General features: G+C 35.7%; 3 protein-coding genes across 3 annotated transcripts; 2 read left to right on the top strand and 1 right to left on the bottom strand.

The window, feature by feature from the left end:
• Positions 1-6,548: 6,548 nt before the first annotated feature.
• LOC145562683 (uncharacterized) lies at positions 6,549-11,950 on the top strand. The gene is made up of 6 exons (XM_081623051.1): positions 6,549-6,703; positions 8,069-8,129; positions 8,282-8,414; positions 8,595-8,922; positions 10,712-10,840; positions 10,926-11,950. Exons 1-6 carry the CDS (start codon positions 6,610-6,612, stop codon positions 11,348-11,350), a joined length of 1,170 nt encoding a protein of 389 aa, XP_081479177.1. The 5' UTR covers positions 6,549-6,609; the 3' UTR covers positions 11,351-11,950.
• A 114-nt stretch (positions 11,951-12,064) lies between these two features.
• On the bottom strand, positions 12,065-15,394 carry LOC145562682 (disease resistance protein RGA2-like). Its single transcript, XM_081623050.1, has one exon. The coding sequence runs from the start codon at positions 15,284-15,286 to the stop codon at positions 12,314-12,316; it is 2,973 nt and encodes a 990-aa protein (XP_081479176.1). The 5' UTR covers positions 15,287-15,394; the 3' UTR covers positions 12,065-12,313.
• A 6,030-nt stretch (positions 15,395-21,424) lies between these two features.
• LOC145565545 (disease resistance protein RGA2-like) lies at positions 21,425-22,648 on the top strand. The gene has a single exon (XM_081625512.1). It carries the CDS (start codon positions 21,425-21,427, stop codon positions 22,646-22,648), a length of 1,224 nt encoding a protein of 407 aa, XP_081481638.1.
• The last annotated feature ends 938 nt before the right edge of the window (positions 22,649-23,586 follow it).

Below are 23,586 nucleotides of genomic sequence, written 5' to 3'. Positions count from 1 at the left end.
CATTTCTTCCCCAATTTGAGAGAACGAATCTAGGAACTTTCCATATAAATAGTAACTACATACTCGTACAAATTACGAGTAGTGGCTAACCTTGTCCATTCAGATTTTTTTATAGAGTTAAAAATTAATCTTATTTAGCCTCCTATTACACGTGTGCTACTCTAGTGGAGAAACGACCACTTGTCACTTGTCATTTTATTTTTAGTTTTACCCTCTTCGTCCCCAAAAAATTAACCTTGTCAATTTTCACGAGTATTAAGAAGTTAAATAAAAAGTGCATTGAAAAGGAAAATATGCAATCATAAAACAAAAATGGTACTCTATAATTTTTGATGTTCCATTTATCATCCAAGTGTTCGGTTAGGTAGGAGACAAACATGTAAAAAATTGCTTGGATTTATCCATCAAAATTAAAAAATACACTTTGTTTTTTTGCTGGAGACTTCATAGTAGATTCTATCTAATTACTAGTTAAGATTATATTAGTTTAGCTATTACTTTCTACCTTAGTTGAATTACTGCAATAGTGATCTTTTTAATAAAAATTCTTTTCTTTCATACCTTCTTACCCAGACAGGATTTTAGCCCTCCCCCCCCCCCAAAAAAAAAAAAGAAAAAAAAAAGTTTATAGTATGGCTTTTCATGGCCATGAATGTGCTTGTGTATCACATGCCGTCTTGAAACTGATCTGACATAAGAATGCCGGTGCTCATTAGTCTGCTAATTACTTGATAGTGTAATTATTATGCATAGCTTAAGTTAGTTTAAGTGATGGTGGAGTCAATTGATATAAATTGTGAGTATATATAACCTTCTCTTGTTAGTATTATTATTATCTTTATTCGGATTCCCAACTTAATAGAAACTCATCATATACTACCCACTTATATTTTAGAACATGACCAAAACAAATTAGAACATTGGGTAAAAAAAATTTAGAACATAGTAAAAAAAAAATTTAGAACATAGGCTTAGATTATACGAAAAAATATAGAACATATGATTAGAACATAGGAAAAAAAATTAGAACATAGACAGAATATTTGGAACATAGGAAAAACAGATTTAGAACAATCTTACATCAAAGAAAAAAATTTAGAACATCAGAAAAAAAAAATTAGAATATAGGCAAAAATAATTTAGAACATAGAAAAACTTTAGAACATGGTAAAAAAAATTTAGAACATAGTAAAAAAAAAAAAATTTACTCGTAGAACATAGCTTAGATTAAATTAGAACATAGGATTAAAAGTTTAGAACATAGGTAATAAAAATTAGAACATAATAAAATTTAGAACATAGGGAAAAAATAGAACATAAAAAAAAAATTAAGTTATATACCTTTAATTAGATCATAGGAAACAATTAGAACCGGCAAAAAAAATACTTGTAGTACATAAGCAAAAAAAATTTAGAACACGTGTTTAGAACTTAGGAAAAAAAATTAGAACATGGGCAGAGAACTTTAGAACATAGGAAAAAAAATTAGAACATGAGAAAAAATAAATAGAACATAAGAAAAAAATTTAGAACATAAGAAAAAAAATTAGAACATAGGATAAATAATTTAGAACATTAGAAAATTAATTTAGAACATAAGGAGATTACTTTTAACTAATTTAGAATATAGGCAGAAAACTTTAGAACATTGGCAAAAAAATTTAGAACATAGGAAAATAATTTAGAATGTAGGGTTAATTTTAGGTATGCTAAAACCTATTAGCTCAAGTGGTAGAGCACTATGCAAATGCATAGGGATGTAAGTTCGATTCCAACATAGGTTATCTCTCAAAATAACTTTTTTTTTTTTAAAAAAAAAAAAGCCAAAGTATTTCATAAATAAACTAGAATAACTCAAAGTAAATCAAACAAGTGGTAAGTTTTATAAATAAAAAATTGGCTTGAAATGATTAATGAAGGTCTGAAATCTTTGTTACAAACAAATCTAATACGAAGTATAATTCTATTTTCAACATTACACATATGAAGCTACGTGGGATTCGAACCCACATCTTTGTGCGTTTGCACAATGCTCTACCATTTGAGCTAGTAGGCTAATGTTTATAAAGGATCATTTAATTTGCTACTAAAACCATTGACCTTCACACCGACCAAAACTTATAACACATTACTTTATTGAGGTTTAATATCTATAAAAAAGATAAGTATGCCAATATGTCATTTAATTTTTTTCCTATGTTCTAAATTTTTTCTGCTTATGTTCTAAATTATTTCTTATGCTCTAATTTTTTTTCAGCCTATGTTTTAATTTTTTTTCCTATGTTCTAAATTTAATTTTCAGCTTAAGTTCTAATTTTTTTTTTACTATGTTCTTGATTTTTCTTATGTTCTAAATTTTTTCTTATGTTCTAAATTTTTTCAACTTATGATCTAAATTTTTTCCTATGTTCTAAATATAATTTTCAACCTATGTTCTAAATTTAATTTTCAGCTTATGTTCTAATATTGTTCTAAATTATTCTTTTGTTCTAAATTATTTTGTTTATAAACTAAATTTTTTCAACTTATGTTCTAAATTTTTCTTGTGTTCTATTTTTTTTCTTCTTATATTGTAAACCCTTTCCTACTTTGTAAACTTTTTTTATGCTTATGTTCTATATTTTTCCTTCTTATGTTTTCCTATGTTAACTATGTTCTAAAATTTTCTGCTTATGTTCTAAACATATATCTTAAAAAAAAAAGTATATTAGATTAACACTAAGTTATGTTTCGTACGAGCAAAAAAATTGGCTTGAAATGATGTATGGGCAAAATATTGGCTTGAAATGATGTATGGGCAAAATATTGGCTTGAAATGATTAATGACTATGGAAAACTTTGTTATATTTTTACTCTCATATAGTCATGCAAACTCTCGTTTGCACATTATAATAATGAACCTACGTGGGATTCGAACCCACATTTTTGTTCATTTGCACAATGCTCTACCCGTTAAGCTAGTAGGTTTAATATATATGAAACATCATTTAATTTGCTATTGAATTCATTGACCCTAACACGAACCAAAACTTATAACACAATACTTTATTGAGGTTTAATATCTATAAAGAAAAAATATAGAGTATAGGTCTATAGGATGTAATGTCTTACCAACTTAACTAAGGAAACTAACACCACTAGGCTCTAAAAATTGGCTTATTATGTTGCTAGTATCTAAGTCAACAATATTAGTACTTACATGCACACATGTGAGAAGAGAGATGAATAAGAGTTATATCTGGGCGAATTACACACAGGGAAGAACTTGAACAAAGAGGGGGATTCAATTCAATTTAAGAAAATTACCAAATTTTCTAGATTTGAAAACATGTAATAATGAGAACCTATCTGGTCTTTAACAACAATTACAAATCTTAGGTGCACAATTTAGGTAAAAAAAGAGAGTAATATAGACATACATTATTGAATGAAACTAGAGTTAAACTTACTCATTGTGAATTTTATGACAAAATTAAGGCCGTCAATGATGTTAGTCATGTCACCATCTTCCATATTTAAAGCATCAGCTATATGAGTCCCATCCAACTATCATTAGCAGCTCACAATACTAAATTTCAAGGTCGTAATGCAAATAACAAACATAAATTCAATTACTCAAAATGAACTTATAACTAAAGAAACTCACAATTTAATCTCTGAAAACAACCAAATATAATTGGGCTTGAAAAGCTAACAAGAATATTGAGATCTTTAAGTCAAATATTAATATCAACTTTCTTCTAGATACTTTCATAAACATTACTTTAAACTTATCCAATAGAAAATTTAAGGCCTTTTTACAAATAAGCTAAACCAGATGTCTAATTTTGACAGTAACCCCAAACAATACTGCTGCAACTAGCTATGACCCAAAGACTCAACCAAGGTACAAAATAATCAAAACAACATCTTTTATAAATTTGTTGGTGCATTCACCGTTTACTTCAATGCAGCAGATACCGTTCTCTTTCTATATTAACATAACATCTACTGTAAAATATTATAGTTCACCTCCTAAATTAATAACCATCACCATCAAAAAGATGCAAGTGCTAGCATTCTAAAATTGAGATTTAGAACATAGTGTGAAAACTTTAGAACATAGAGTGAAAACTTTAGAACATACTTGTAGTAAGTAAACTTTAGAACAAATAGAGTAAACTGAAATTAAAGCATAGAATACAACTAAAATTACCTGAATGAGTAACAGAAGAAGAAGGAGAATTTTGTTCGACATCAACTAAATCCATCAACATGCAAAAACCTAATTTCAAAAACACAAAATATAGCAAAAATTGCAAACTAAAATTAAAATCGAAATCGAACAAAAATCGAACTAATGAATCAGGAAACAAAATAATTCAATGGATATATCCACTAACATTCTTATCAATCAGGTAAAAGCATACATCTGACATACATGAGCAGTTACATTCCACAGTTACAAAGAAACCAAGAGCCAAGAACAAAATGATACAAAAAATAAACGACAAAAATGAAATCAAAATTAGAACAGAAAAATCAAACAATCAAACTGATAAATAATCGAAGAAAATAAAAAAAATATAGAAATCGAATAGAAATCACCAACAATAAAAAGCGAACGGAAATCGAACCAAAAATCGCCAAAAATTGCAAAAATATTGACGAAAACCTTAATTAATGAAGAATTCGCACAATAGTCGTGAGTTCAAGTAAATTTGAATGAAGAATTTGATGAATCTTGCTTTGAAAGCTCTAAATTAATCCAACAAGAGATGCTAAAGGGGAAGAACTCTAGAGAGAGAAAAATGCTACACCAATTTTTAGAGAGTGAAAGAACTGATCAATTATTTTAAAACTTCTATTATACCACAAAAAGTTCATTAATTTACGATAATGCCATTATTTTAATCCGGACAAATGTAGAGCGTTAGATCTTAATTGATCCATGGCTGAAAATGGTTCTTATATATAATGGGTTCTTATATAGAGGAAGGTTCTCATATGAGCCTTCCTATATATATATATATATATATATATATATTTGTATTTTTTTGGGTTTTTTTGAGGCAAACAAGTCTTAGATTGTACTCCTCCATAAACCCAAAGTTGTTTTTTTTTTTTTTTTTTTTTTTTGTTAAGGAAGACTTTGAAGTAAATTCATACTTTTAATGGCAAAATTATGCATCACTTTTTCCACTTGAACAAATGTACGAAGTATAACAGATTATTGAATTCCTCTTGAGAAATACTCTGAAATCTATATCATTTTGGCTTCCAAATTAAGGGTAAGAGCTTCAAATAGCAACCATTGCTAATTTGCTACTAATTGCGAGTAGTGCTGTCAAATTTCAAACCGAAACCGTTTAACTGCCCGAAACCGACCGACCCAAATGAGAACCGAACCGATTAAAAACCGATTTTTTTGAAACCGAAAACCGACCCGAACCGTATTTTAATAAACCCGAAACCGAATCGACCCGAATAATGTTAAACCGTATAAAAACCGAACCCGTTAACAAACCGAACCAAATATAAACCGAACTGAAAGAAAACCGAACCGAAAAAGAACCGAACCGTATCTAACCCGAAACCGGTTCCAACCCGAAACCGTTTAAACTGGCAAAAAAACCGCTTACACCGAACTGTTAGCAAACTGCTACCCGTTTGCACCGAACCATTTAAAAACCGAACTGATTGTAAACCGAACTGGTTATAAACCGAACCGTTTATGAACCAAACCACTTCTAAATCGAACTGTTTACAAACTTTTTTATATAATTAAATGGATTTTTTTTTTGACGGGAATATAATTAAATCGAACCGTTTACAAACTTTTTTTTTGACGGGAATATAACTAGTAAGATCAGTATGACTAAACTTGAAACAGAACATAATATGTATTTATAAAATCAATGAGAATTTGTTTATAATATGATGCCTAAATATGAAATGATTCACGACTTTATATAAAACTTGTGAACGCAAAAGGTTAGCAAGTATTATCAAATTTCAAACCAAAACCATTTAACTACCCGAATCCAAACAACTCGATAAACAATTTATTTTTTGAAACCAAAGACCGACCCGAACCGTAATTTAGTAAACTTGAAATGGAACCGATATGAATAACGTTAAAGTGGTTAAACCATCGAAGAACCGAACCAGTTATAAACTAAACCGAAAACCGAACCAGTTAAAAATTGAACCGAAAAAGAACCGAACCAGTTATAAACTGAACCAAAAAAGAACCGAACTGTTTCTAACCCGAAACCGTTTCCAACCCGAAACTGTTTGAACCGGGATAAAAACCGTTTACACCGCACCGTTAACAAACCGCAACCCGTCTGCACCAAACCGTTTACTACCCGGACTGTTTACAACCCGAACCGAATTAAAACCGCTTAAGAATAAACCGAAACCGAATCGAACCGATAACTATTTGAACCGAACCAAAACCGACCCGTGAGACAATTAAACCGATTCCAAACCGACCCGATTAAATACCGAACCGATTTCAAACCGAACCGAAACCGAACTGTCAAACCGTTTTGACAGTGCTAATTGCGAGTAATTCTGAAACCAACATCTGAAGCAAAGAGAACAATTTTCTGGAAAAGACAGAAAATGGAGCACCAAATTGACAACGAAGTTATTAAGAAGAGACCTGCTATCTTGGTTATCGGATCTCCCGGCGTCGGAAAGCGCACCATTCTCTCCAGTATTTCATTTTTCTCCTTCATTTATGATTGTATTTTTATTAATTTGATCAGCTTAATTGCAAGTTTTTTTTTTTTTTGAAGAATTTCAATTGTTTTTGATCAATTGATGAATATCTTGTGCTAAAGTGTTCCAATTTGCAAGATTTTTGGAACTTATCATAATCGATCGATTTGAGGGGTTTTGTATTTCTTCAATTGGGCAAATTTTAGGTTTTGGGTAGGTGGTATATTGTTTTGATATTGTGAATTTGTGATGTGGGTGAATAAAGTGATAACCTGGAAATCTGGAATTTTCATGTTGGGATATTTATAAATGAATTTTTAGCAATTAGCGGACTTCAAAGCCAGGTATTATGAATGTAAATGAGTTTTAAGTATATCTGTAGCACTATGAATTAATCTAAATTGATCTTTTACGATTAATCAAGATTATTTTTCACTATTTCCTTGTGTCAAGGAGTACTAATTTGACCCAGACTCGTTTCGAGTGTGAGTATGATTATTCTAGCAGCATGCTAGGATATGAATTATGTTCTTGTATCCAAGTAGTCTTCATGCAATGAGTTCGGGATTAGTTATCTGGTAAAAACGAGACAAAGATTCATTGTAAATGTAAGAGGTTGGTCAATTTTTTTGGTTTAATTCAATTTTTAAAGGGCTGTTTTGTAGAAGAGTTTCTATTTACTGTTCGTGAAAGCTTTTCCATAGCATTGCAACATTTCTTATAGACTGTCGTTAATGAGTATTCATATATTGAGTGCAGATATAAGACTAATAAGAGTACCTTAAATTCATCTCAAGTCACTCTGTAAATGTTTACAAATATACCTCGTAAAACAACAGGTTAAAGGTTCAAAAAGTATTTTTTCTTCTTGAATTACAATGCTAAATTGGTGCCTTTTCATATATATTCAATTTATGGTGTTGTGATAGCTGCTGCTAAACCCTTGAAGTCCTGTTTTTAATATTGCGACTGTTACCGTTATAGCAATCGCAGTTGTGATTTTTAATTCTATTGTTTTTGGTATTTTTTTTCCAGCTCGATGCTCTTCTAGGCGTGTGTACTAATACCTGAGTGATTGACAGTGGTTTATGCTATTTGATGCACTATTTTCAGAAGATGCTTAACTCATCTGAATCTGTTTATTGGTATACTACGTATAACACAAGTCCACAACCTTTTGTGAAGAACTATATATCTATCATTTTGTAATAATTGTGGTATACTTTTGTTTTGTGATGAAGTATTGAGTTTTTAGTTGTTGATTATGGAATGACGATATTCTATTATTAATTGTGAGTAAATGGCGTGTCATGTCTGTAGGCATTTTCAGTTTTTTACTAATATTTTTTTCTTATTTCAGGACTATTGTCAGTGGATTATGAAGATGCTTTTGAAACATCATCTGAAGTACTTATACAAGGGTATGCTGATTGAATACCATAATTCAGCATGTGGATAAAAATTTGCTATTATGAATATTATTCCCAACCTCAGAATCTTACATGCACATCTTAGGCATCTTTTATTCATCAAATATTATGTAAATGTTTCTTCCATTTTTCATGTCGAACAGGTGGACTATTGACACAAAATATTATTATGCTGATGTTGCTGTATGGATGGCTCACCTTAATGATGATATTCCCCCCAGTTCCCTGCCAGAAATTCAGTTTGCTGCCATAATGATGGTTTTTGACATGAGCGAGGCATGCATCACTTACCTTTTTACTCTTTACCTTTGATCAATTACTTGTATTAAATAATTTTGAATATTGGTGCCAAAACTTCATGTGTGGCACATTTGTGTTTTTAACTTTGTAATGTTGCTGAAATGACACTGCCTGATTTTACATTTTTCTATTGTCGTTTTGTTATGCATTTGACAGCTATCTTCTCTTACTGCTCTCAAAAAATGGGTCTCTCATACTGATATTCAGAAATCTGATATCCTATTGTGTGTTGGAAACAAAGTGGATCTTGTTCCAGGTCACCCAGCTCATGCTGAATACAAAAGACATTTACAGAGGCTCAATGACCCTTTTGCTAGTTCAGATGTGGATTCATTAGAATATGGAGTTTTTGAATCTGAGGGAAGTAGTCTATTGGGGAATGAAGAGCCATCATGCGATATTAAGAGATCTTGCTTGGAATGGTGCATGGAGTGTAATATTGAATATGTGGAGGCCTGCGCTTCTAATGCTGAATTTGATAAATGTGAGTATCTCAAACAGTTATTATCAGTGAGTTGATTGCATATAGTGTGTGCTCATTTTTCTGTTACCTTCTTACTAAAAGTGGTGGGTGGTTTCATTTACTGTCATTAGAAAATGCAGAAGAGCTTAGACGATGTTGATGTTGTTGGTTTGATGTTATTAATATTGATGAAAGAATGTACTCCGTATTATATTGGATGGAGTTCCTGTACATAACACACGCTTTATTATTAACAAGATAAAGGAAAACTAATTAAGACAAAGTACAATACACTACAAAAGTACAAATATAAGATGAAGTTACTGTTAACATCTGATGTTACTTTAATAAATTGAGGTGTATGAAAACATGAATCAGAGAAGTATGTTAAGAAAAACTTGCTTATAAACAAACTCCCTATTGTATTATTCTCCCTGCCTCATTTATGAAGGGTGTGTAGATCAAGTCATGTCTAGTTGGCTAAATTCCCAAGACAATGTGTTACCTATAAACCCCCTTTTTTAGTATTCTAATCTTGCTTTTGAAGGGAGTGTAAATTTGATCATGCCTAGCTTGCTAAAATCCTAAGATAAATGTATTTTCTCCTTGGTTTCTATCAATATCAATATTCTGGTACAGTGGACACTAGCTTTAGGGTATCTGGTAGGTTTTTGTGTGTGTGTGTGTGATTGTGTGTGTGTGTGGGTGTTTGGGGGGGGGGGGGGGGTGGTTTTATAAGTAATAATTCAAAATTTGGAGGTTAACTTTTATATAGGTTAATTTAAGTTAAAAAAAAAAAAAAAGAAAAAGAAAAAGAAGATAGAGAGTCCATGTTGATTTGATGCTAAGTTGTGCCATGCATTTTTATGCTCAGTTCTTCAATGCCCAGCTGTTGCTGTCTTTAGCTCTTTACTCCTACTGTGCCCAAAATGTGACCCACGGTCCAGAACACACAATACCATTAAAAATGTGCTTGATTCCCCGGGATTGTTTTCTGATTGAACTCTTCTTTGGTATAGAGAAGCTGGCAGGTGATGTTTCTGTTCTGTTTGGGCCTGGAGAAATCATTGCAGAGGAGGTTAAGCTGTCATCAGTTTGTAGGTGTTTTTTTAGGGTGTTACGGGTGTTAGGAGGGGAAGAGGGGGCTTGTGGTATCAAATACCATGACTTTCCTGAGCTACCATTAGTCTGCCACTTTGTTATGGACCATGATTATGACATGTGAACTTGCCCAAACAAGATAAAACAGGGGTGAGATGAGGAAACATAAGTAATTGTTTTATACTCCGTAGTTGGTCTTTGGGAGAATAAAATGGGAATAAGGATAATTTGAAAGAATCTGAACTAAGTGGGTTTGTAATGCTTGTGAACGACTGCTTATAGAAGAAAAGAGACAAAGTGATTGGGGACCTAAGGATATTGTTTAAGGAAAACAAAAATTCTAGCTGAAAAAGCAAACCTTTTCTTTGAGCCTAGAATTAAGTGGAAGGACTCACTGAATCCCTGCATTTAGATGCATCTTAAGCTTTTGTATACAATATATATATATAAAAAAAAAAACATCCTACCATTTAATAAATTCTACCTTCTTTCTAGAGATCTAGAAGCACTTCTGCTACTTTCTGTCTTTTTTTCTATTTTTCCCTAGCGCTCTTTTTTTTACTTCTTCCATGTGAATTGCAGAAATGTGGAAGCATAGCGTGCAGCGTACTCTTAATGATGTCAGAAATATTGAGACCAGCTAACTTGGCAGCTTTTTTTATTGCGTCATCTGCAAATATGCAGTTAATAAACTGTTTTTCTTTGTCAGGTTTATCCATTGATGGTGACTCGCAAGGAGTCGAACGGCTTTTTGGTGCACTTTCCGCCCACATGTGGTCTGGAATGGTTTTAAAATCTGGAAACAGAATTCTTGCACCAACTCTACCTGAAAGACAAGGTTAAATTTCTCTGATTATATCTTTCAGTTTGCTTTTGTTAACAGTGTCTTAATAGCTGACCATTTGTTTTTTCTTTCCCTATAGATTCATCAGAAGATGAATCTGAGTATGAAGCTGAGTATGAAGTCCTTTCTGGTGGTTCAGCTGAACTATGGGATGATACAGAGGATGGCTGGGTGTCTGCCATCCCTCCTCCTAATGCATCTTCTGTTGAATCCACTGACTTAAAGTCTGTTTCTGAAGCTGAAAGGGCTGAGCCATCAACATCGGCATCTTATAATGTTGAGGAAGTAGAATTCAAAGCGGGTGAGGCTTACAATGGTGATAATCTTGACAAGGGTGCACATCTGGAGCTTGAGGATTTGGAGCATTTAATGTCAGAAATTGCAAATATGCGCAGCAGCTCAAGGTTGATGCCTGATTTTCAGAGGCGAGAAATGGCTGCCAAGCTGGCCATGCAAATGGCTGCTCTTTTTGGAGATGACAGTGGTGATGAAGGAGTTGAGTAATAATAAGACAAAGAACAAAAATTGTAAACTTCAGCGAAAGGAGATGTAGAGGCAAAGGCTTTCTCCATGCAAGCACATATGATCAAAAGATCTATGTATTATTACGTGTTATCATCTGGAGAGTCGTTTGAAGATTTTCTGTACTGATCTTCTCGCATAGATGAGTAAGTTCTTTGGCCTCCCCCCCCCCCCCCCCCCCTCTCTCTCTCTCTCTCTCTCTCAAGTTATTTACTTGTGTTAGTTTTGAGTAGTGTCCTACTAATGATAATTATTGAGCTATCATGAAATCTGCATGCTGTTGGTTGCGTTCCATGCTGTTGTTTGTGTTATTAGTCCATGAGGTTGTGATTTTGCCTGCTTTTTGGCTATTTTGTGTTAGATCCATGGCCTGCTTTTGGCTATTTTTGGGTTAAATCTTGTTAACTTTTGCCAACTGCTTTATCAATATTAATCATCATGCTATTGTAAATTTATGTACTGATAGAATACAATGGCCAAAGTAATTTCTGACTGTTAATGTACTCGTATTGTATTATTGTGATATGTGAATTTGAGGATGTAATATATAGTACTTGAGTTTATGAACCAGTTATATCTGTTTCAAGCCTAATCTATTAGAATTCAAGAACATTTATCTTACATATAGGGTCCAAGGGTGTGTAATTTTTTTGTTTTTCATTTTTCATTTGATCAATTTTGTTAAAAATATGTAAATAAATTAAACTAGACAAGATAGATTTTAAATCAGAACTCGCCTCTGAAAAGCCCAGAAAAGAAAAAAAGAATAAGAAACTAGAAAAGAAAAACAGAAAAAAGAAATCATGCTTGAAGCAAAAATCAAGCTTGTGAATTGTGACCCTTTGTCTGGCGTCAACCCGCTTTGTCCCCAAATGCCACTCTAAAGCCACTGATCTTTTACTTCAGTGTCATCTCAGCTTTTTTTCTTCCCTTTAAACTTAGTACTCAAGCAGAAAACATGTAGCACCCAGACCCGAAGATGCGTATAGTAGGGATATGCTGGATTTTGGGCCAGTCTTCGCCTGTTGGCTTTAAGCACCTCTTCTCTAGCTTCTTAGAGCAATTTTCAAGTGTAAGCGTCTTCAAGCTGGAAAGGTTGGTTGTCCATTCTGGTATGGCATTGAGGTCTTCACATCTGTTTACTGTTAACTGTTCCATGGAAAAACCTCTAAACTCCCCTGTGATTAATAATATCCTGTCCATTTTGTCGACTTGCATATGCTTCAATCTGGGGAATGCCAGTTTTCGCTCAATGAGATTATTCTGGATGGGTTGTCTTAAATCTGCTTCACTATTTGAAATAATTCTCTTCCATCCCTTTAAATTAGGCATGTTCCGAAGCCAGAGATTCTCGAGTGATGGAAATAAGGGAGCATGGTGCTTATGCACGATGTCGTTACTACTTTCATTGCTCCCAGCACAATTCTCAATATACTCTACATTGTCTAAATCTAAAAGATTCAGATTTTTAAGATGAGGAAGCCTCCCAAAGGAGCAAAGGTATCTGCAGCCTTCGCACTGGAGTATCCAAATGCTAACAAGATTCGGAAGCCAAAAGTAAAGGTGATCCAACATCCAGCTTGGTAACCTCTCTCTTGCATAACCATATATCAACAGTTCTTTTAAATTAGAATTGGGTTGGAGGCCTTCTATAACTATCTCATCATGTTTTAGGCTACCACCAATGAACTCTAAATCCAAGCCTAAAAGCTTATCTTTACTCTTCAAGTTTGCTGCCTTAGCTTCTGAAACTGTATCCATTGACCTCCCAAAGACACGTATTGTTAACTTTCCTGTTAGATTGTTTAGGCAATTTAGCTCTGCTAACTCGCCAACACTGTTGGCCTTTGATCTGTTTTCTGAACTCTGCTCTCCTTGTATGAACATGTCTAGTGTTCGAAGATCTGTCAAGTTCCCCAACGCCTTGGGCATATGACTCAATGCATTACAGTATCCAACTTTGAGATGTCTCAACTTTATCAACTTACTCATGTCCTTTGGTAACTCTTCAAGTTTGTAGCAGCCAAACAAGTCAAGTGACAATAAATTCACAAGCCTTGTGATTGAATTGGGGAGTTTAACCATAGGATTGTATGACAAGTTGAGATAATGCAAGCACTGCAGCTCACCAAGAGATCTTGGCACGATCTTTAACCCCAGCCTGTGCAGGTCCAATACCCTCAAAGATTTAAGTCTCAAAATTGATCTATCATTGATTGACAAATTCTCAAGTGTCAATTTACAATGCCTAGACACTACCAAAAGGAATGATTGCAGATGTTCAATTCTGAATAGCGAGGAAGGGACTTCCCAAGATTCTGATATTGTACCACCAAAAGACAGATGACGAACTTGTTCATCAAATTCATGTGTGTCTGAGTCTGCCATCTTATACCTGAACCCAGAAACAGAGAGCACGAGATCGTGCATCATGTTATGCATTGTCAAACGGACCCCAGTGCCAAAGACATAGGTTTCTTTTATCTTGAAAAAGCCACAGTTTACCAGGTTGAGCATGTATGCACCAGCTGCTTCCTCCAAGCTTTGGCTTCTATACTGGGGCTCAATATATCCTAAGGAGATCCAGAGACGAACCATCTGATCTTCATCATATTCAAAACCCTTTGGGAACAAGGAACAATAAGCAACACAAAGTTTTTGTCTTGCATCCAGCTGATCGAAGCTAAGTTTAAGTGTCTGTATGACATCACGCCCATAGGAGGAGAAATGTTTAAGTTGATCATCTCTGAAGGTCTTCCATTCCTGGAGTGTTTGTTTACCCGCTAAGAGGCCTCCTATACTGCGTATAACAAGTGGCACATTCATACACATTTTCGCAATCTCCTCCCCTGCTTCAACACCCGGCTCTTGCCACTGCGTAAATGCTATCTTTTGAAAGAGAAGCCAAGAGTCACGTTCTGTTAAATCCCCTAGCATATAAGGGCCAGCTGAGTCCATTATACCAGCAACTGTTGGAAAACGCGTGGTAATAAGAACCTTACTTCCCTTGGCCCCAACAGCTAGCAAGTTCCTCAGCTTTAGCCACTTCAGCCTCAAACCATCTTGCTCACATATGTTGTCCAGAACAAGCAGGTACTTCTTCCCGCCGATTACTTTAAGGAACTGATCATAGAGCCTATTTACCCTGCGACTGAAAGGCATTTCATCAGAACTAGACTCTAATATCTTCTCTACCACCTCTTTGACGTCGAAAATTTGATTTGTAGAAACCCAAAACTGAACATCAAAACAACCTTTCAATCTTTCATCATGGTAAACATACTGAGCCAATGTAGTTTTTCCTACTCCTCCAATGCCAACAATGGAAGCAACAGAGAGATTCTCTGAAACAAGCGAGTCTGAGTCATCAGAGAGTACGCTGACTATGCTGTCCCTATCTCCATCTCTTCCGATGACCACATCAGTGATAACCTGAGACCATGTCGTATCAGTGCTTAGTGCCCGTGCTTGGCTTACAGACGGTATGCTAACTATAGCACCAAACTGGGCATGATCTCTTGCAATGCGTTCAAACTTCTTGATGATACCCTTGAGTTTTTTAGCATCTCTCAAGGGAGTTACAACAGGATTTGATTGAGAGAAGAATGAACGTATTGCTTTGACAAACTTGTTTACGTAAATAATTTCTTGCTGTTTGGCTCTAGCTGTTTTTTCATCTAAGAAATCATCTAACTCAGCCAGTGCATGATTGAGCTTGTCAAGCACGTCTCGTTGCGAATTACTCCAAGACTCCAAGGAAGCAGAATCAAGAAATGTAGCTTCAATGGTAGTCTTAAGCTCCTGGAGCCTTTTGATGTGGGAATCCAGATCCTTTGCAAACAAGATTTGTTTGTATGCTCCGGAACCTAGTTTTTCCACAATAACTGAAACGACTTCAGCCATTATCGCTTCAGCCATCTCACTCTCTTTAGTTCAGTTGTTTAATAACAAAAATAAAAATATTCTTAGCCGTTGATCTAACTTTTGCTGGTGGATGAGAAACGATGTTTCTGTATCCTGGTTATAATTGTGGTTATAAAGGCTTTGTAAGACTAGTTAGCCATCTAGGTGTATTATTGCAGACTTGGATGTTGGATCCTTGCATTCCTCCAAGTGAACAAAAGGGTTGCTTAGCTAGCATGGTTTGCGGACGCGTGTCACATGGTATTATGACATTTTATAGCCCCGAATTTAATTTGAGAAGATATTATGTGAATTCAGATTTATAGGTGGACTGATAAAGGTTATTGAACACTTTATATAAATTTAAACATTTTTGAAATCTAGATGTAAATTTTTGGACATTTTTTATTAGTTTGGGAAATTCTACAATGTAAGCTTTTAGTATTGCGAATTCTACGTTGTGCCCCCATTTTAGTATTAAGAAATGTCTCAATTTACATGTTATTAATATTTGGTGCTCTATTTTGTATTTCATTTATTTTATCCAGATATTTACTTAGTACTCCTTAGTTTAGACTCACATATTATTCTTCACAGAACTTGTGGTATTAAAGCAGTGCTCCAACAAAAAATCTCAAAAATAGTTTGAAAAGTCTACTGAATAAAAAATTAAATCAGTGATGTCACTTCACGGTGAGTCTAATTTCTACAAGGAAGACTATTGTGGCATCACCGCATCAGCCTATCCTAATCTTTAATGTAAAAACAAGACTTCTGAGTATAATATTTTGGACCATGACATGCTTAGATGTGATGCAGCTTAGAGACTTTTCCTGTAATTAGAAGTGTACACTGAAAGAGCATTAATACATTAGAATGGATAAGAGTTGGTAAAAGCTAGACCTATTTATCAACAACTTCTCTTGCAAAATACCGAACAAATAAAAAACTAGTTCATCATTGAGTTTTTTCTTGAAAATAATTTTCCATAACAAATCATTATTCATTGAAGGTCTTTCAAACTGAATGGAGTTTTAGATGAAAACTAAACATGACACAGGCTTTACATGCCCAAGCACATAATATAGTACAGAAAATTGGCAATCGATAACATAGCTTGTGGAAATATCTTAGACATTTCAGTAATAGAGGGTTTCTTAGGGTCTGTTCACATTTACTAAGCTGAACTGAACTGAACTGATTGGAGCTGAACTGAACTGAATAAAGCTAAAATGAATATTTTATGAGAGAAATAAATTAGGAGCTGAACTGAACTGAACTGATTGGAGCTGAACTGAACTGAACTGAATAGAGCTGAAATGAATATTTTATGAGAGAAGGAAATTAAGAATTGAATTAAATTGATTGGAGCTAAATTTAACTGAATTGAAATTAAATTGAAGTGAACGGGCCCTTAGTTTTTTCATAAAAATTGACATTCAATTCCTTTTGAAATTTTAGCTGATTTCAAAATCACAACTGAAAGATGGGGTAGTACTAGTACATGAAAGATCACTTTCTAGTTTTCAATTTTCATTATAATTCCAAACATACCAATAACAATGCCCCAGTATATTTTTTTTTTTTTGAGAGAAAAGGGTAAATTAATTACTGAAGTTAGTGTTTTGGCTTCCTATTGGATAGCCCAAAAGTACAGACTGGGGAACAGAATCCCTAATAGTGCTTGCAATGTCATCATCTAGAGCTTTAATACAAATATTCGGAGGAACTGATATAATACAGACATGATTCAAAAAATTTAATGTTCCTCTTGCATCCTTTGCCAGGATATCAGCCACAGAGTTCTTGCCCCTTTCTCCATAGTACAGTTTCACTTCACTCAGTTCCCATAGCAGTAGCCTGCAGTCATGCAATCTTGGGGTTAGAAAGCAAGCACTGCAATCATTAATATCCTGCACTAAAAATTTACAGTCAGACTCAATTTGGCATTTTGTCCATCCATGATCTTTTATCCATGTTAGTGCTAGATATATGGCCTGTAATTCAGCCTCCTCTGCTGTAGCAGCATAGCCTTTCCATTGAAAACCTTCCTTCCAGATGCCTCGGTCATCCCTGCACACACCCGCACATCCAGCCTCTTTGGAAGAAGGAGTGAAAGCGGCATCTACATTTATCTTGAGGTAAGGGTTTGGGGGAGGATCCCAATGCTTTGAAGTGTGCTTTATTCCAGCTGTATGGTTTATGGAGTAAAACCATTCAGTAGCAGCCCACAGGCGTTGAGTTATAGAGCTTTGGATAGGTATATTTTTTGTGGAGAATAACCAGCTATTCCTTCTTTTCCATATATGCCAAAGGGAAAAGGAGAAAATAATATTCCAGGGTATGCTGTTGTGGGAAGGAGTTTTATTTGCCAGGTTTCTAGAAAGCCAATTTTGTAAAGGTTCTTGAGAATTTGTAGAGATAAAGGGGTATTTTTATTTGGCTCCAGAATTCAGATGCTCTGTTACATTCTAGGAAGATGTGGGATGCATTTTCAGTTGAGTTTAGGCAGAAGGTGCAAGATTTTGAATGGATTATTTTCCTAAAGTGCAGGTTTTCAGCAGAGGGGAGACTATCCCATAGTAATTGCCATAGGAACATTTTTATCTTTGGGTAAGTGTTAACTTTCCATATAGGTGACCAATCCCACACCTCAACTCCTTTGCTCAGATCTAAGCTTTCTCTGTTCTGTATAAGATGTTCTCTAGCTTTGTTGGTGTTGAATCTACCTCTCTTTGTCCATGTGGTGAAGTTATAGTCACAATCATCAGAGAAGTTGATACAACTTATTCTTGAAAAAAGCTCATCAGAGATTTTGAATTGGATGGCTTCTTCCAAGTCATTTTTTGAGTGAATGGGAAGAGAGCTGATGGTTAAAGTATCACAATTTTGGGTGAGAGGTCCTATTAAAAGGCTTCTGGCACTATCAGAGTTCAACCACCTATCACTCCAGAAATTTATGTTCTGTCCATTCCCAATCTCCCAACTGAGGCTATGCCTAAATAGCTTCCACCCTTTCCCTACAGCATTCTAGATATGAGAGCCTTTATTGAAAGGTGTTGGTCCTTGTCTATGATTTATGTATTTCTCATAGAGAATTTTCCCAGCCAGTTACATTTTGTGTCAACCATCCAACAAAGGCTTGCAAGGCTTATCATGTTATATTCAGCATTTGATAGAAAGCCCAGGCCCCCCTTTTCCTTTTCCTGGCAGATGTTATTCCTGGATATCCAAGAGACTTTCCTGCTACTTGTATTCCCCCCCCCCCCCAAAGGAATTTTGAACAAACTAAGTCCAGCTTATTCAGAATGAAAGTTGGGAGCTTAATGCAGGACATTGTGTATCTAGGAATGGCTAGCAGAGTGGATTATAACCATGATCATTTTCCCTCCACTAGATAAAGAATTTGCTTTTCAAGTGGAAAGTTTTTTCCCCATTTTGTCAATGATGGAAGATAAATGTCTCCTATTTGGCCTTTTCAGTTAAGGGAAAACCTAAATATGTGCCCAGATCAGTAGATTTAGTCACATTTAGTGTATGTTCAAAATCATCAATCATGTTGATGGGTGTGTTTTTTGAGAAGTAGATTTGGCTTTTCCCCTCATTTATTTTCTGGCCTAAGATTTGGCAGAAATTATGCAGTGTATTTGCAACTGAACTAAGAGTCCTTTTATCAGCCATCCCAAACAAGAGAACATCGTCAGCAAAAAGCAGAATGTGAAATTTCAGTTGTCCCACCTCTAAATCTGAAGGGTTTTCACTCTTTGGTTCTACACTGGTCATGAATTTTGAATTTTTCTAGAGAGGTACTGAAGGCAGATTATGAAGATGTAGGGGGAGAGGGGATCTCCTTGCCTTATTCCTCTAGTTGGTTTGAATTCCTCAGATAACTTTCCATTTATGAGGACTTGGGATGAAGCAGAGGTGATACAAGACATGATCATTGAGATTGTGGGTGGAGAGAAATTGAAGAAGTGAAGGCAATGGTTTATGAATGACCACTCAAGCCTATCATAGGCCTTTTCTAGGTCCAATTTCAAAGCAAAAAAGCCTCTTGAACCTTTCTTCTTTGACATGGTATGCAAAATTTCTGAGGCTATAACGTAATTTACCTCAGTCCCCCTCCCTTTGAGAAAACTGTTCTGGTTTGGAGAGATTATAGAGATCAGGTGAGGTCTTAGCCTATTTACAAGTATTTTGGAAATCAATTTGTAAGAAGTATTGACTAACCTGATGGGTCTAAAGCTGGTTATGAGAGATGGTGAAAGTACTTTTGGAATCAAGCAGGTTACAGTTTTGTTTATGATACTAGGAATTTCCTTATCTGAGAAAATTTGTTGGACAAAGTTGAGACAATCCTGATGTATACAGTCCCAAGTTCTTTGAAAGAAAGAAGCATGGAACCCATCTAGGTCAGGTGCTTTATTTGGAGCAATTGAGAAAAGGGCATCTTTCATTTCTTGCAATTCTGGGATGGAGCAGCAATCAATATCAGCAGAGGTTTGGATGTCCTCAATTTCTTGAGTTGGTTCTGAAGAGAAAAGCTTCTGGAAGTGGTGTAAAATGTGGAGGTGAATTTGGTTTGGATCCTCAATCCATTCCCCCACACTATTTTTCAGGGCTAAGATTTTGTTTCTTTTCCCCCTAATGATTGCCGAAGCATGAAAAAAGGAGGTATTTCTATCTCCTTGAAGAAGCCAATCTGATCTGGCTCTAGTTGCCCAAAGAATTTCCTCCTGGTCTAGAATATTATTTAGCTGTGTTTGTAGGTCTTGTTCCAGATTGAGAAGGTGGGTTTGGTTTGGGTTGGGTTTCTTTGAAAAGCTAGTTGAGCCCCATTGATTCTAGCAATCAGTCTGTTTTTTGTGGCTTTTTGATTTGTGAAGATGTTATCTGCCCATGGTTTAAGGTCTCTGGCTAGGAAATTTATTTTATGGCAAAAATTGGCATGATAAGAGGACCATTTTTGGGAAACAAAAGGGAGGAAGTCACTCTCAGTAAACCACATTGGCTTAAATCTAAAGGGTGTGGTGCCAGGGAAGACCTTTTTCTTTTCAAATTGAAGTAGTAGAGGGTTATGGTCAGAGGTCATCCTTGGAAGGTTTGTTACACAATTATAAGGGTAAAGCTGAATCCATTGACTGTTTGCCAAGAATCTGTCAAGCCTTTCAAGGATGGGATTCTTTTTCAGTTTATTGAACCAGGTGTATTTGTGACCTACATAGCCCAGGTCTACTAGGTTACAGTTTGCAATGGTCTCATTAAAAGCTCTCATCTGGTGGAGGGGGTGTGCATTTCCCCCCCCCCCCCCCCATTTCTCATGGTCATAGCAAATCTCATTAAAATCACCACAAACTACCCAAGGCATGTCAATATTTTTGCTAATTGATTCTAAAGAGTTCCACATATTAAGTCTACCATTATGCGAAGTAGAAGCGTAAAGTGCTGTAAGGAAGAATTTTTTTGAGTGGTTTACCTGCACTACTGTGTGGATAGCGCGAGGCTCCTTGCTAACTACAGTGATGGAGTGGTAGCCAGAGTTCCACAGGATAAGAATCCCTCCCGAATAACCAATGGGTTCAACCACCTCAAAGGAATTGTATGGCAGGATAGAGATGAGTTCTTCACAACCTATTTTTGGCACCTTTGTTTCAGTGAGTATGATTATGTCAGGGTCATGATCTTTGATTAGCTGACGGATGTTCCTCTTGAACCCGTCCCGAGCTATTCCCCTAGCATTCCATAGAAGGACATTCATTCCCCAGTATAATTTATGAAAGCTACATTTTGCCTATAATTCTAAGCTAGTTAGTTGTGTAGCATAAAATAAATATGCTTAGATATTTCGACGAAGCATCTAACAAATCCCTTTTTTATAATCCTTCAACAAGTCCTTGAAGCTTACAAACCACAATATCAGCTTCTAATCACTGCCCTTTCTTATTTCCATTCCCTTGCCTTTACGTGAATTGAACCAAACATTCTCGTAACTTAATTTTTGTTTCCTTTAAACTTCTCCAATAATCCTTCAACCATTTCTCAAGCTTTCATTCGTAAACTAAAAATCATTGCCCTTTCTTATTTCTTTCCCTTCCTAACTTTTGTTTCCTTTAAACTTCTCCAATAATCCACCCCTCAAAAAAAAAAAAAAAAATGGCAGAGCCTGTAACGACTGCAGTAGCTGATCTTGCTATGAAGAAATTGGTAACCAAAGGTTTTGAAGTAATCAATTATGTAATGGACCTCGAGTCCGAGCTGAAAAATCTTGAGAATACAAGGACTCTCGTTGAAGCTGCACTCCTCGATGCAGATTCATTGTCAGAGCATTACAGCAGCCACACTGAACAAGACACGCTGGAGAAGCTCAGTTGTCAGCTTGATAGGTTGGTTGACTTATTGGATGTAAGAGCTTCTAGAGAATTACAGAAACAAGTCATGAGTGGAGGTAACTTCACAAAAGAGTCACGGTCCTTTTTTTCTGCATCGAATCAGCTTGTTGCACGATTTAAAGATGCTCGAAAAGTTGAGGATATTAAGAAGAAATTGAATTCCATTGGAATAGACCATGCTATGATTGGTCGCATTTGCAGCTTGCCAACTCAGGCAAGAAGCATACAAAGTGTCGAGTTAGCTCATGTTGGTAGCACTTTGGTTGTTGGGAGGGCCAAACAAAGGGAAGCGATTGTAAACATGCTGTGTGAGGACTCCGTGGTGGTGGCTTCACAGACCCTCTCTGTTGCCACCATTGTCGGGATTGGTGGAATAGGGAAAACAACATTGGCTTGGTATGTGTATAATGATGAGAGGATGAAGCGCTGTTTTGATGTTCAATTCTGGGTTTCAGCAACTCAGGATTTTGATACTAGAAAGATGCTGGTGGAGATGATAACATCATGTGGTGCAGGAAAATTGCCTCACAATCTGTGCAACATGGATCAATTGTATAATCACTTTCGACGAGCAATTAGTGGGAAGAAATTTCTGCTTGTTATGGATAACATTTGGGGTCATGTTAGTCTGAGACAGAAGTGGGTTGATCTGGAAAACCTGTTATCAACACATGCTGGAGGTGGGAGTCAGGTCCTCATTACTACACGTGATAATAAAGTTGCCGGAATGATGGGCACCGCCAACCCTTACATGCTTGGGGATTTAACAGAAGATGACTCTTGGCTTCTCTTTCAAAAGATTGCTTTTACACATTGGCATGAGCCAGGTGTAGAAGCAATTGGGAAGGAGATTGCTGAAATGTGTCCAAAAGTGCCCCTTGTTATACGAAGTATTCGAGGCCTCTTAGCAGGGAAACCTACTGTTCAGGAATGGCGTGCTTTTAGAGATGATCAGCTTGCTAATTTATTTTGCATCCTATGGGCGTGACATTATGCATACACTTAAATTTAGCTACGACCAATTGGATGCAAGACTAAAGCTTTGTGTTACTTACTGCATCTTGTTCCCAAAGCGACAGAGGTTTGTAGTTGATGAATTTAATCCATTATTGGATAGCTTTGGGATATATTAAGCCACAATATAGTAATCAAAGCTTGGAGGAAGCAGGGCAAGAATATATAATCTGTTAGATTTCGGGAAAATTCCTCAGATCGGAGTGTGTACCATTGATCATAATATATAGAGTTACAATCCTAGTCCTAATCTCGTTAGGAATCTAGTAAGATAAGTATACAACATATATCAAAAATATATACAAAATATCCTAGCTCTGTGACAAATATTATCGTAAACTATAATATCTATCACACCCCCGCAGTCGTAGCGGGAGGAGGACGTACGCTAAGACTGGACCTAAATTCCAGAAATAATTCTCGCGGTAGGCCTTTAGTGAAAATGTCCGCAAACTGATATCTAGTAGGAACATGGAGAACCCGAACTTGCCCCAAAGCAACCTTTTCTCGAACAAAATGAATATCCATCTCCACATGTTTGGTGCGTTGGTGTTGTACCGGGTTGCCAGAAAGGTAGATAGCACTGACATTATCACAATAAACAATAGTAGCCTGCCGTAGAGGACAATGTAACTCAAGTAAAAGATTACGGAGCCAACACGCCTCAGAGACAACATTTGCGACGCCTCGATATTCTGCTTCTGCACTCGATTTAGACAAAGTATGTTGACGCTTAGATGACCAAGACACCAGGTTGTCCCCAAGGAAACAACAATAGCCCGATGTGGAACGGCGGGTATCGGGACAACCTCCCCAGTCAGCGTCAGTGTAAGTAATCAATCGATGAGAAGTAGACGGATATAAATGTAAGCCGTGATCAATGGTACCCTGAACATAACGCAAAATGCGTTT

Source organism: Chenopodium album, chromosome 10 (genome assembly GCF_948465745.1).
Source record: "Chenopodium album chromosome 10, dcCheAlbu1.1, whole genome shotgun sequence".
In the NCBI taxonomy this organism is placed as follows: Eukaryota; Viridiplantae; Streptophyta; class Magnoliopsida; order Caryophyllales; family Amaranthaceae; genus Chenopodium; species Chenopodium album.
The sequence above is the reverse complement of the archived record's forward strand: the minus strand, read 5'-3'. Positions and strand labels throughout refer to the sequence as shown.